Raw genomic sequence first — 12,794 nt, 5'->3', positions numbered from 1 at the left:
GGGTTGAACCAGAGATAGACAGGGGTGGGGAGGAGAGGAGCAAGTGGGGGGCGGGGCCTTGAGGGGAAGAGACAGAGCGGAGTGGAACTTGGGGGAAGAGGTAGGGAAGAGAGGTGGGGCCTCAGGCTTCCAGTTACCAGCAATGAGAATGGTGGAAACCCTATGAGTTGTACATAGGCAGATTCCCCAGTTTGTCATGCTGACACAGTACGGTAAGGTCAGGCAAAGATTTAATGTCTCTTTGACTGGCTAGTCAGTGATTCAGGGAAGAGGGCCAGGACCATGTCACCAGACAGCTCTGCATAGAGCTCGGTCTGAGATCCAGAGACCCAGGAGAAAACTTTAGGTTTCTTTATGAGTAAAGAGCTGGAGCAGCCTTACCCGGATCTGTTGGGTCTTCGCCCCATAGATGATGGGGTTTAGCATGGGGGGCACCAGGAGGTACACGTTGGCCATGAGAACATGCAAATGCAGGGGTATATTGTGCCCAAACCGTTGTGTGAGGGCGGCGAAGAGATGTGGGATGTAAAAGGCTAAGATGACACAGAGGTGGGAGCAGCAGGTCCCAAAAGTCTTGAGCCGGGCTTCCTTTGTTGGGAGTCTGAAGATGGCCCTGAGGATCTGGGTATAGGACACGGTGATAAAAAACACATCCAGAGCCGTCACGAAGAAAGCCACAGAGAGGCTGTAGTAACTACTGACGCTGATGTCAGCGCAGGCCAGCTTCACCACAGCTATATGCTCACAGTACGTGTTTGGAATGGTGTTGGTTCTGCAATATGGCCACCTCCTCGCCAGGAAGGGATGGGGCAGTATGAGCATCATGCCGCGCAGCACCATGGCCAGACCAATTTTGGCCACCACAGGATTTGTTAGGGTGGTGGAATGTCTCAGGGGATCGCAGATGGCCACATAGCGATCAAAAGCCATGGCCACAAGGATCCCAGACCCTATCACTGAGAAGCAGTGAATGAAGTACATCTGGGTGAGGCAGGCACTGAAATTGATCTCCCTGGAATAGAACCAGAAGATGCTCAGCATTTTGGGTAGGATGGATGTAGACAGAACCAGGTCAGTGACCGCCAGCATGCAGAGGAAATAGTACATGGGTTCATGGAGGCTCAGCTCCGTCTTTACCATGAACAGGATGGTGAAGTTCCCCAAGATGGTTATGGCGTACATGGTGCAGAAGGGGATGGACATCCAGACATGGGCTGCCTCCAGGCCAGGAATGCCCAGCAGGATGAAGGTGGCGGGATTGATGAAGTCGGTTGAGTTGGAATCTGACATGGTGAAGGGGAGAAGATGTCCAACACTGAGGCAGAACGGTGTTTCCTGCATATACTGTATGTTCCCCTGACTTCCTGTATGTGCCCAGGGTCTTGGATGATGGTCGCAGGACAAACACCTGGATGGAGAGACAATGTTAATATGGGATACTACATGCACAAGTGGAGGCTGTTCTCATGGATGAAGCAGATTGGTTGGTCTTCACACACTGAAAAATGAAATTTCCAGTATTCAGATAAGTGAATTATGAACAACTGACCCTACTAATGCCAATTCCATATTTTATGGTGCTCCCTGCATCAATAGTTCCTCCACATGGTAGTGTGGGAAACCTTAGGAGGCACCAGCAGGAAACATGAGTGTATACTGATTATTCCTTATTGTTCTCTAGGCCTTGTCTACACTGCCACGTTTTTTTCACCAAAAGGCAGCAATTGGTGACAAAATAGTGGAGGTGTAAACATTATAAAGCCACTTTCGAAGACGGAATTCCTCAGTTTCAGTGATGTAATAAATCCACTTTAACAAGCGTTGCAATGTTTTTACGCAACTTTTTTGTCTCCAAAGTGCCAGTGTAGACAATGTTCTTGATGTTATCACTGTAACTGGCCAATTGCTTTTCTCCCATGTCCAACGGCCCCCACTCCTGGGAACACTCACCATGCTTCCAGTGTTCATCAGCATGTGTGCTTGTCAACGGTCAACGGGAAAGTGACTGGTGTGTTATCAGCAGTGTGTTTTAATGTAGTGTTTCAGTGCTGTACGTGTACATAACAATTATGCTTCTCTTTATTGTTATTTGTACTTTTCCAAATACGTCCTTGAAAGGAGGCACCCCCTTCACTCTAGCCGAGGGTCCCACCAGATAAGAAATCTCTCAAGATGGAGCAAGGAAGATATGTTCTGGGAGGTGCTGCAGTACTCTGATGCAGACAAGACAGAATCAAGGCAGTGGAAGGAAAGCAATAAGCAGAAAAGAAAAGAAAATAAGAGATTCACTAGGGATGCAATGGAGAGGCTGATAAATTTTTTCTATTGGCAAACCAACATGCTGCAGTCCCTCCTGATGCTTCATACTGAGCAGATGGGTCCCTGCCTTCCCCTTCAGCACATTCAGAACTCTTTCCATGTTCTCCCCAAATTCTTTCCCAGCACATTTCTTTCCAATTTCTGGGATGTCTCACTTTCCCGTTCACTCCACTGCCACAGACACCTTTTCAAATGAAAATTAAATTAAATTAATGGAGATATCCTATCTCTTAGAACTGGAAGGGACTGTGAAAGGTCATTGAGTCCAGTCCCCTGCCTTCTCTAGCAGGACCAAATCTAGGAGTATAATTAATGCCAGTCAACAGCATGGTTTATGGAAAACAGGTCATGTCAAATCAATCCGATTTCCTCCTTTCATGAGAGTACATGTTTGTTTGATCAAAGGAACCAAGCGGATGCAATAGACTTCAATTTCTCTGCGGCATTTGATTTAGTAGGGAAAAACATTCAGTTAAAAAATGAACACTATACAATATCAGTAGAGCATATGTTAAATGGACTAAAAGATGGCTAACTGACAGCTCTCAGAAAGCAGTTGTCAATAGGCCATTGCTAGTGAAGGGGAGTGTTTCTAGTGGGGTTCTGCAGGGATCAGTTCCAGGCCAAATGCTATTCAATTTTTTCGTCAATAATCTGGAAGGAAATAGAAAATCATTGCAAATAAAATTTGCTAATGACTCAAAGCTTGACAGAGTGGTTACAATGAGGCAGCCAGGATAGACATAAGAATTGATCTGGCGCATTTGTTGAGCTGGGCCCATGCGAACAAAATGTTTTAATACAGTGAAATGCAAAGTGATTCTTTTGGAACAGGGAATGCAGACCCGACCCCCAGGCTAGGGCACTGTACTATGGTACACAGGGACCCTGAAAAGGATTTAGGGGTCATTTTGGAAAACAAACTCATCGTGAGCTCCCAGCATGATGCTCTGGCCAAAATGGCTAATGCGATCCTTGGATGCATAATCAGGGGAGTAATGCATTGGAGCAGGAGAAAGATTTTACCTCTGCAAATGGCATTGATGAAACCGACTGCGTCAAGTTCTCGGATCCACATTTCAAAAAGGAATTTGAAAAATTGGAGACAATGCAGAAAAAAACCACAAAAATGATTGAAGACTGGAAAAGATGCTTGACAGAGAGAGCGATTTAAAGAGCTTCAACTATTTATCTCATCAAAAAGACAAGCAAGCAGAGACTGCCATGGGGAGAAAACCATGGGTACAAATGGGCTCTGTAATCTAGTTTAGAAAGGCAGAGGAAGACCCAATGGCTGGAAGTTGAAGCCAGACAAATTCCAGTCGGAAATAAGGGCCAAATGATTAGCACTCAGGGTAATTAACCGTTGAGACAAACTGCAAAGGGAAGTGGTGGATTCTTCAACTCCCCATGTCTGCAGATCCAAACTGGATGCTTCTCTGGAAGATCTGCCTGAGGGCTTTTCTACACTTAAGCACTTTGCAGTGCCACGGTCATGTTTTAAGTATAGATATGACTTACATGGACAAGAGGATTCTCTCGTCAGTGTAGGTAATTCACCTCCTCGAGAGTTGGTAGCGAGGTTGATGGAAGAATTGTTCCATCAACCTCATGCTGTTTACACAGGGGTTAGGTTGATATAGCAACAGCTCTCCGGGGTGTGGATTCTTCTGCTGTTGCAAAAAAAGGAAATGCAGTTTTGGGTTGCATTAACAGAGGCATAGTGCGCAAGTCATGGGAGGTGATAGTACCGCTCTGCTCAGAGCTGGTTAGGTCTCAGTTGGAGTGCTGGGTGCAATATTGGTCACCAGTGTGTGGAAAGGATGTAGAGAAAGTGGAAAGGATCCAGAGATGAGCGACAAAGATGATCCAAGGGATGGAATGCAAACCACATGAGCAAAGGCTGAAGGAACTGGGTATGTTTAGGTTGGAAAAGAGAAGATTAAGGAGAGACATGATAGTGGTCTTCAAGTATTTGAAAGGGTACCATAAAATTTGTTCTCTCTTGAGACAGAGGGCAGGACAAAAGGCAATGGGTTTAAACTACCTGTACCAATGCTGCCCATGGGAGCCAGCTGAGATCACTCAATTAGGGTGAACTGCAAACAAAACAGGGCAGACAAACCCCAAATGCTGGTGGATATTCCAGTACTTAGATTTACCAAGCCAGCCCAAAGTAGCCCCTGTTTTACCTCACTGGCTACTCAGAAGTCCAAACAATGCAGTTCCCTTAAAGTGCCCAGCCTTAGGCCTCCATCCAGATACAAATGTCAAACATATGATGATAAATTCTGAAAATCTTAATTTGTCATTGTCAAGGTATTATTCCCACTTTGAACTTTAGTGTCCAGAAAGTGGAGACCTGCGTGTACCCTTCTAAGCTTAATTCCTAGCTTAGATCTGATAGCGCTGCCACCAACCAGAAATTCCAGTGTCTGGTACACTCCCTGTCCCCCCAAAATCTTCCCTGGGGGACCCAAGACCCAAACCCCTTGGGTCTTAAAACCAAGGGAAATAAACCATTCCCCCTCCTTTCCTTCTCCCAGACTTCCCCTCCCTGGGTTACCCTGAGAGATACACTGATCCAAACTCCTTGGATCCTAAAACAGAGAGGAATTAACCTTCCGCCCACCTCCTTTCCCCACACCAATCCCCTGGTGAGTTCAGACCCAATCCCCTTGGGTTTTAAACAAGGGAAAAATCAATCAAGTACTTAGAAAGAAAGCTTTTAATTAAAGAAAGAAAAAGTAAAAATTATCTCTGTAAAATCAAGATGGAAAATGTTTACAGGGTCTTCAGCTATACATAGACTAGAGGGACTCCTTCCCCCCCTAGCCTATGTTACAAATTACAGCAAACAGAGGTAAAATATCCTTCCAGCAAAATACACATTTGCAAATAAAGAAAACAAACAAAAGACTAATCCACCTTCTAGCTAGTACTTACTATTTTGAACATGAGAGACTGTTTCAGAAAGATTGGAGAAACCTGGTTGCATGTCTGGCCCCTCTTAGTCCCAAGAGAGAACAACGAACAACACAAACAGCACAAACAAAGACTTCCCAGCACCAAGATTTGAAAGTATCTTGTCCCTCAATTGATCCTTTGGTCAGGCGTCAGCCAGGTTCACTGAGCTTGTTAACCCTTTACAGGTAAAAGAGACATTAACCTTTAACTATCTGTTTATGACAGTCATATAAAACAAAAGGTTTTTTCCAATCCCAAAGGATCAGTCAGACACCCAGTCCAATTATACCTTAGATCTTACCCAAAATACATGCTTATAGTCAGTTCTTGTTAACTTAAGTAAAAATGTATTAAAAAAGAAAAGAGGTAGAATGTTAGTTAAAAGAACAACATACAGACAGACTTGAATTCAATTCTGGAGGCTCAGATACATAGCAGAGATGAGTTTGTAGTTTCCAAAAGTCCTTTTAGAAATAGTGCACAGGTTCTAGTCCAGTGTTCATATTCAGGGTGATTTAAGTCAGTGATTGGGAATCTCAATTCTTATGGTTGAGGATTTCCCCTTCTTGAAAGCCCAAGCAGATCTGAGATGAAGAAGGAACTTGTCCCAGGGTTTCACACATTTCCAGAAGCCTTTTGGCCTGAGAAAACAATAGACTTAACTTTCCTTCTCCCAAACATCATGGCAATTAGCGCAGGGTCATTTATCCATTAAATAGTTCAGATGCAGGTTACCACAACCTTCAAAGAGACTTATAGACAATAATACTATTTCACTCAAGTGTCTTCCTAAATATGAATACTCCTTTTTTTAATCTTTGAGTCAAAGCCATAGTAGATAAGACTTGTTTCCTTACATCACAAGAGCTGAGCAAACATCTACCTTCTATCTCTAACAACGCAGACTTGCATTTCAAAACTCTATTCCTTTACATTTCTTCCTAACAAGTCTTTAAAGTTTGGCCCTGGGTCAGGTCAGTCTGTGAGTCAATTAACTACTTCTGGCCCTGTGTCACCTTTCAATGAGGTATTATATTACACTGGCAGAGCAGATTTAGATTAAATCTCAGGAAAAACTCCCTAACTGTAAGAAGAGGAGGACAATGGAACAGTTGCCTAGGCAGGTTGTGGAAGCTCCTTCACTGGAGGTTTTCCAAAGGTGGCTGGAGACATCTGTCCTGGAGGGTTTAGACACAACAAACCCTGCATCTTGGCAGGGGGTTAGACTAGCTGATCCTTGCAGGTCCCTTCTCACCATGTGGCTCTATGATTCTACAATGTAAAATCTGAGTGTAGACCAGGTCTTATTCAAACACAAGTTTTGGAGCTCAATATAGGGGTAACCGGGTTAAATTTAATGGCTTGTGTTATACAGGAGTTCACACCGGATTATCCCTTCTGAACTTAAACCCTATGACTCTATCAAGAAAGAAAGTAGGTCAGGCATTTATATTTACTCTGTCTCATAACACACGAACGAGGGAACATTCAATTACATTGAAAGTCTGAACATATAACATTGAGAAAATAAAATTGTTTACATAATCCATATTTGGCCTGTGGAACTCCTTGCCACAGACTTTATTGGGGCAAAGATCATAGCTGAATGGGATTCACAAATGGATTGGCCATTGTAGATGGTGCTGGTGGCTAGTTAAGGCTATCTGACACCTTCAATTAGGGGACCTAATTTTCAGTTGCTTATAAGTTTGCCAAATTTTAACTGTTTGGACTGAAATTTCCCACACTGGGTGTCTACTTCTGGCTGAATTGTTTTTTTGAAAGTTTCAGGCATAACAAATAGGAGATATACCTATCTTTTAGAACTGGAAGAGACCCTGGAAGGTCATTGAGTCAAGCCCCCTGCCTCCATCAGCAGGACCAAGTATTGTTTTTTGCCCCAGATCCCTAAGTGGCCCCCTTGAGGATTGAACTTGCAACTCTAGGTTTAGCAGGTTAATGCTCAAACCACTGAGCTATCCCTCTCCACCCCCAGTCAGCTGACTTCTCAAATAAGCCAGGAGAAAAAATGTCTTTCCCATGTTGAAAAATTCATATAATTATTCCACTGAGGAGCCCTAGCACCTCCATGCTTTCTATCAGGAAAGTCAGGTGAGAGCCCCCCTTCCCTCCATTAACATCCAGAGCCCTGAAACGAAAGAGAAGGAGGTGAGAGTCCCTGTGCATTAACCCACACACAGCTCACTCAGTTCTTCCTCCAAGGGGAGCAAAGAGGGACATTTTGGCCAGTGATATTGGAGCAGACACATCCCCTGTGGCAAGGGACCTGGCATGTTTAATGGCTCTGCAGAGCAGAAAGGACCACAGACCTATTCTCCATCCCATCATGCCCATGTTGCACTGGGTTTGTCGAACAGGTGAGCTCCTGAGCAAAGAAGGGTACCTGTGAATTCTGAGACAGATGTGTCTTTCTTGGAAATCCCTTACAGGCAGCTGTTTCTCACACCTCTCTCACCTCAGCATCTGCAGCAGCATCCCACGCTGAAAGCTGACACAAAGGGGTGCACTGTTTATAATATAGCTGTGTGCAATCCCATGGGGGTTTGCTCTGCCTCTAGGGGAGATGCTGCAACTGAATGGAAACTGGCTGAAGACCAGAGATACTCTAGCCAATGCCTCTCATTCAGTGTTTGCGCTTCTGTGCTATTTATCCAACTTTAGGAATAAACAGCAATTAAGGATCCTTCCCAAAGGAGATGAGAACCCTTGGGCTCTCCGCTGAGTCAGAGAGAAATTGGCTGCTCTGTGCATTTGTGTATTTTTTAAAAGTAGTTGCTTAGTAAGAAAACTAGGGATAATTCCCAGCTCTTCATGGGGTCTGATATCCTGTAAAGGCCCATTATTAATGGGTAGATAGTAGACAGAGATATCTGGAGAAAGGTTATTGAGGGGAGACACAAACACTTTCTGCAGGCCCATGGGGAGATCAGTAATTCTCATCAGTAACTATCATCATACTGTGTAGCAACTTTCATTGAAGGATCTTCAAAACATCTGGCAAAGGAAAGTGACTATGAACATATACCCATTATACTGATAGGTAAAATGAGGTGACGGAAGATGTGACTTGGTGAAGTTCACACAGAGAATGACAGACAGAACCCAGGACTCCCGATTTCCCTGCTATAACCACGGTCTCTCCTTTAGTAACTGAGGGCATGACAAGAAGGAAATGGATTCATGGTGTAGCAGGGATTGTTCATTAGGTGGATGTGACGGACTTGCCCAGGATGCAACCTGGAACGGGAATACCACTGAGCCCTCTGGCAAACCAACCTGGGCTCCCACTCACACTGTGAGGCTGTGACAAGCTGAAGACCCCTCCAGGTCCTGCACTCACACAAACATTCACAGGCAGGAACACACCCAGCTGAGTTACATGAATGCTTTCGCCAGCCACTCATGAACCAACAATAGAGAGGCTCCAGCCAGTTCCCCCCAGCTCCCCAGCCTAGGATCCCAGAGCTGTACCATCCTGCCCTCGTCAGATTCCTGACCACAGTAAGTTTATTACCCAGTCTGCCCCTCCCTCAATGTGGAGAGGACAATGCACCTGTTCCTGAGCAGGTTACCCTTTTGCATTTCAAAGAACACATTGTATTAGGTAAAAAACATAAATCAGATTTATTAACTACAGAAAGATAGATTTTAAGTGATTATAACTAATAAGTGTACAGATCAAAGTAGATTATCTACGATTTCTCCTTTCCAGCCTGGGACCACCTCACCAGTCAAAATCTTTTCTCTCTAGCTGTGTTTTGAGGTTTTGAATTGCGGGGAGAGTGAGGCCAAGTGATGATGTCACTTTCCTTTTTTACAGCTTCTGCCATGTGAAGGGAACTTCATTTTCCCAAGCAAAGCCCCCAGTACAATTAGTGGGAAACTACAGACACAAGATTGAGCCCAGTGTCACCTGAGCTGGTCAAAAGCCTTTGCATGCTTCAATGAGTCACAGCAGGGGCCATTACCCATAACCTGGCTAGAACGTCTTCAGGAAAGTCCATCAGGTGGGGATAAGTTTCTTCCATGGCCCATTGTGCTCGTTGATGGGCCATCAACATGAATACTCCATTCACAATGTGCTGGCTAGACTGGATGTAAATTACCTGGTGGGAGTTACCACAGGAGCAAACACAATTGAAATACAGGTCCATAACTTCAGATAAAAAAATGAGACATGCATACAAATAGGATAATCAAGTCAGCAAACCATAGCTTTTCAGTAATACCTCACATGACATAGTTTCTACAAGATTTGTGGCAACTATATAACAGTGGTGAATATGGGGTGCAAGAGTGTTGCTTTGGGGTATAGCATGTCACAGCAATATATCTATCAAACTAGAGCTCTCTAAGATGTAATTTTGTGTTTTTAGGTAAGATATTTATCCATGTCCTGAAAAAGACTACATTCTGGTCTGCACTACAGGAGAAAACCAACCCAAGGTACAGAGCAAAGGAAAATGAAAGAGTGTTTTCGCCGCTACCCAACATGCGCAATATGTGACAGACACCCTGAAAATGTCCCTCTCACTTTCATTGTTCAGCAAGTGTCACCTGCACTTTATGTTTGTCAGACCTCAGCCTCACACACATTACTGGATCAACCACTCCTCCCTCAGTTCCCTTTTCTGGGTAGCTTCCATTCCTTCCAAGCCCACTCCTCAGCAGAGAAGCTGGAGAACACTGGTTTTAGCTAGAATTCAGTTACTCCTTTCTTCTATCTGGATGAGATCTTGTAAGGGCTATTTATACATACATGCCTCTGCCCTATCCTCCTACCTCTGAGCACAAGGAGCCTGAACGAAGAGTACAGTAGCACCCAAAGACATAAGGATACAGATGGTTCATACAATCAAACGTGAGTTAATAGGTGTGACACAGGCTCAGAAAGGGTTATGCAACTAGCAGGCTAATTCACCCAAAACGAACCTTTGAAGAAGTATTAGAGAAGTATATCAATGGTAATTAGGGCCATTCCCTATAAATAGCAATCTAGCCATGGTAAATGGACTAGAGCTTTGAAATGCAAGCCTGTATTGTTAGAGAATTAGAGCTAATGCCAATTGTATGTGTTTACTTATATTATGTTAGATGTTAACCATGTAAACAGATGGTTCCTATCCGGTGGTATATCTGTTGATTCAAAGATCAAAAGAAAATATTAACATTAAATTAAACTTGGGTGTAAAAACGTCATTGTCTCTACTTCTCTTTGAAATTTGTAGTAAACTACCTATGAACCGCTTAAGTAATAATTACCGTAAGCTGATGAATGGAAGAGTTACCTGTGCATGCGTAGGAAATATGTAATTCTACTTCAAAGCAACTATTCATCATTATAATAGCCTGCCAGTGGTCTATAAAAAAATTCTTGGGTCCTGATCCTGTCATCTCAAATGTGCTTAAGCTTCATCAGGGGAAGCTCAAGTCACAAGACTGAGGTCTCCAGTTCCATTCTGGATCACCCTGATATTGGACACTGGCCTGCAACCAAAGGATTAATTTTGAAAGAACTCTTTGCAACTTTAAAGCTCACCATCTCTACCGTGAAATTGACTTAAACATTCTCTTCATATCTCTATGTATAGTGATGTCTGGTTACTTCAGGGTGGAGGGAAGCATTGGATCATTAACCAGCACTGCCTTCAACCCACAGGCAGGCTGCTTGTCAGACTGCAGCAGCTCCTGTCCCAGCCCCGGAGCAGAGGGAGCCCAGCACGGGGGGCTGGGTGAGAGGTGGAGATTGTAATGGGATGTACCCCTGGGGTGAAGCCTGGAAGCTGATGGAACCACTGTGCCCCCAAATCATTCAGCTGGGTTGGCCTCCCCCCCCTGCTCTGCTGGTGACACACAGCCAGCCCCTCCGGGCCCTGTTATCACCCAACACGGCAGCACTTGGCACCACACACCCAACTAAGTTACCTGAGTGCTTTACCTAAACCACTCATGAACCAACAATGGAGGCATCAGCCAATTTCCCAGCTCCCCGGCTTTGCACCCCTACTGGATCAAAAATCCAGAATTAGACCATCTTGCACTGCACAGTGATCTGTACACCGTAAACTCTTTAAATAGTCTGCTCCCCTCTCGATGGAGGGAAGATATTCACCTCCCTTTATTAACAGAGCTAAGATTCCCAAACACTTGACTCAAAAATGCACTGAGTAAGATAAAACATAAATCAGGGTTATTAACAACAGATGGATAGATGTTAAGTGATTATAAGAGATAACAAACTGATCAAAGCAGGTTACCTAGAAAATCAAACAAATTTGCAGTCTATGAGTTGTACACACTAGATAGGATTTGAATCAGCAATATCTCACCCTGACTGATGATACAAGGAGTATCAGCCTTGGTTCATGAGTGGTTTAGGGAATTCTTGGTTCATGAGTGGTTTAGGGAATTCTTGAGGCACAGGCTGCATCACCTTTGCAGCTTGGGTTCCTCTCCCCCATTCAAAGTCTTTGGTCTTCCAGAGCTTCTTGCAGGTGCTGAGTTGTGGGGGAGTGAAGGCAAGTGATCATGTCACTACTCATCTTTTATAGTTTCTTCCAGATTGCTGGAAAGTCTATGTATGTGTGTCATAACATTTCTTCCCAGATCTGGACCTTAGCGTCCAAAATATGGGTGTTAGCATGAAAACCTCCAAGCTTAGGTACCAGCTTGGACCTGGTATCGCTGCCACCAGCTAAGAATTATACAGTGCCTAGCTCACTGTGGTCTCCCCAAAACCTTCCCTGGGGGACCCCCAGACTCAGATTCCTTGAGTCTCACAACAAAGGGGAATAAACCATTTCCTTTCCCCCTCCTCCCCTCCAGGTGTTCCCTCCCTGGGTTCCTGGAGAGATACACAGAAGCAAGCTCCGTGAATCTAAACAGAGGGACTCCACCCTCCCTGTTTCCAGTCCTGGAAACATAAGTACCAAGAGAGCTAATCTCTCTTCCCCCCTCCCCCAGAGGGTATGCAAAATCAGGCTTAGTAAACCTAACACAAAGAGATTTTCCCTCTGACTTCTTCCTCCCACCAATTCCCTGGTGAGCTGCAGACTCAATTCCCTGGAGTCCCCACTAAAGAAAAACTCCAACAGATCTTAAAAAGAAAGCTTTATATAAAAAGAATGAAAAAAGGACATAAAATGGTCTCTGTAATAAGATGACAATATACAGGGTCAATTGCTTAAAGGAAAAAAATGAATAAACAGCCTTATCCAAAAAGAATACAATTTAAAACATTCCAGCAACTACACACATGTAAATACAAAAGAAAAACAATATAAACCTATTGTCTTACTATCCTTGTACTTACAACTTGTAATTAGAAGATTAGAAAGCCTGGAGATAGAAAAATCACTCTCAGAGCCGAGAGGGTCAGACCCAAGACAAAGAACTCACACCCCAAAACTTCCCTCCACCCAGATTTGAAAAAGTCTTGTTTCCTGATTAGTCCTCTGGTCAGGTGTTTGGTTCCCTGTGTTAACCCT

The 12,794-nt window shown here is 44.1% G+C and overlaps 1 protein-coding gene across 1 annotated transcript; it reads right to left on the bottom strand.

Annotated features, from left to right (window-relative positions):
- Window positions 1-342: 342 nt before the first annotated feature.
- On the bottom strand, window positions 343-1,401 carry LOC127035926 (olfactory receptor 52R1-like). The gene has a single exon (XM_050926250.1). The coding sequence runs from the start codon at window positions 1,339-1,341 to the stop codon at window positions 343-345; it is 999 nt and encodes a 332-aa protein (XP_050782207.1). The 5' UTR covers window positions 1,342-1,401.
- Window positions 1,402-12,794: the final 11,393 nt, after the last annotated feature.

The sequence above is a fragment of the Gopherus flavomarginatus genome, chromosome 1, assembly GCF_025201925.1.
Source record: "Gopherus flavomarginatus isolate rGopFla2 chromosome 1, rGopFla2.mat.asm, whole genome shotgun sequence".
Lineage (NCBI taxonomy): Eukaryota > Metazoa > Chordata > Testudines > Testudinidae > Gopherus > Gopherus flavomarginatus.
The sequence above is the reverse complement of the archived record's forward strand: the minus strand, read 5'-3'. Positions and strand labels throughout refer to the sequence as shown.

Excerpts from the sequence above, each read along its gene's own strand:
- LOC127035926 (XM_050926250.1), bottom strand. The coding sequence starts at position 1,341 with ATGCAGGAAACACCGTTCTGCCTCAGTGTTGGACATCTTCTCCCCTTC.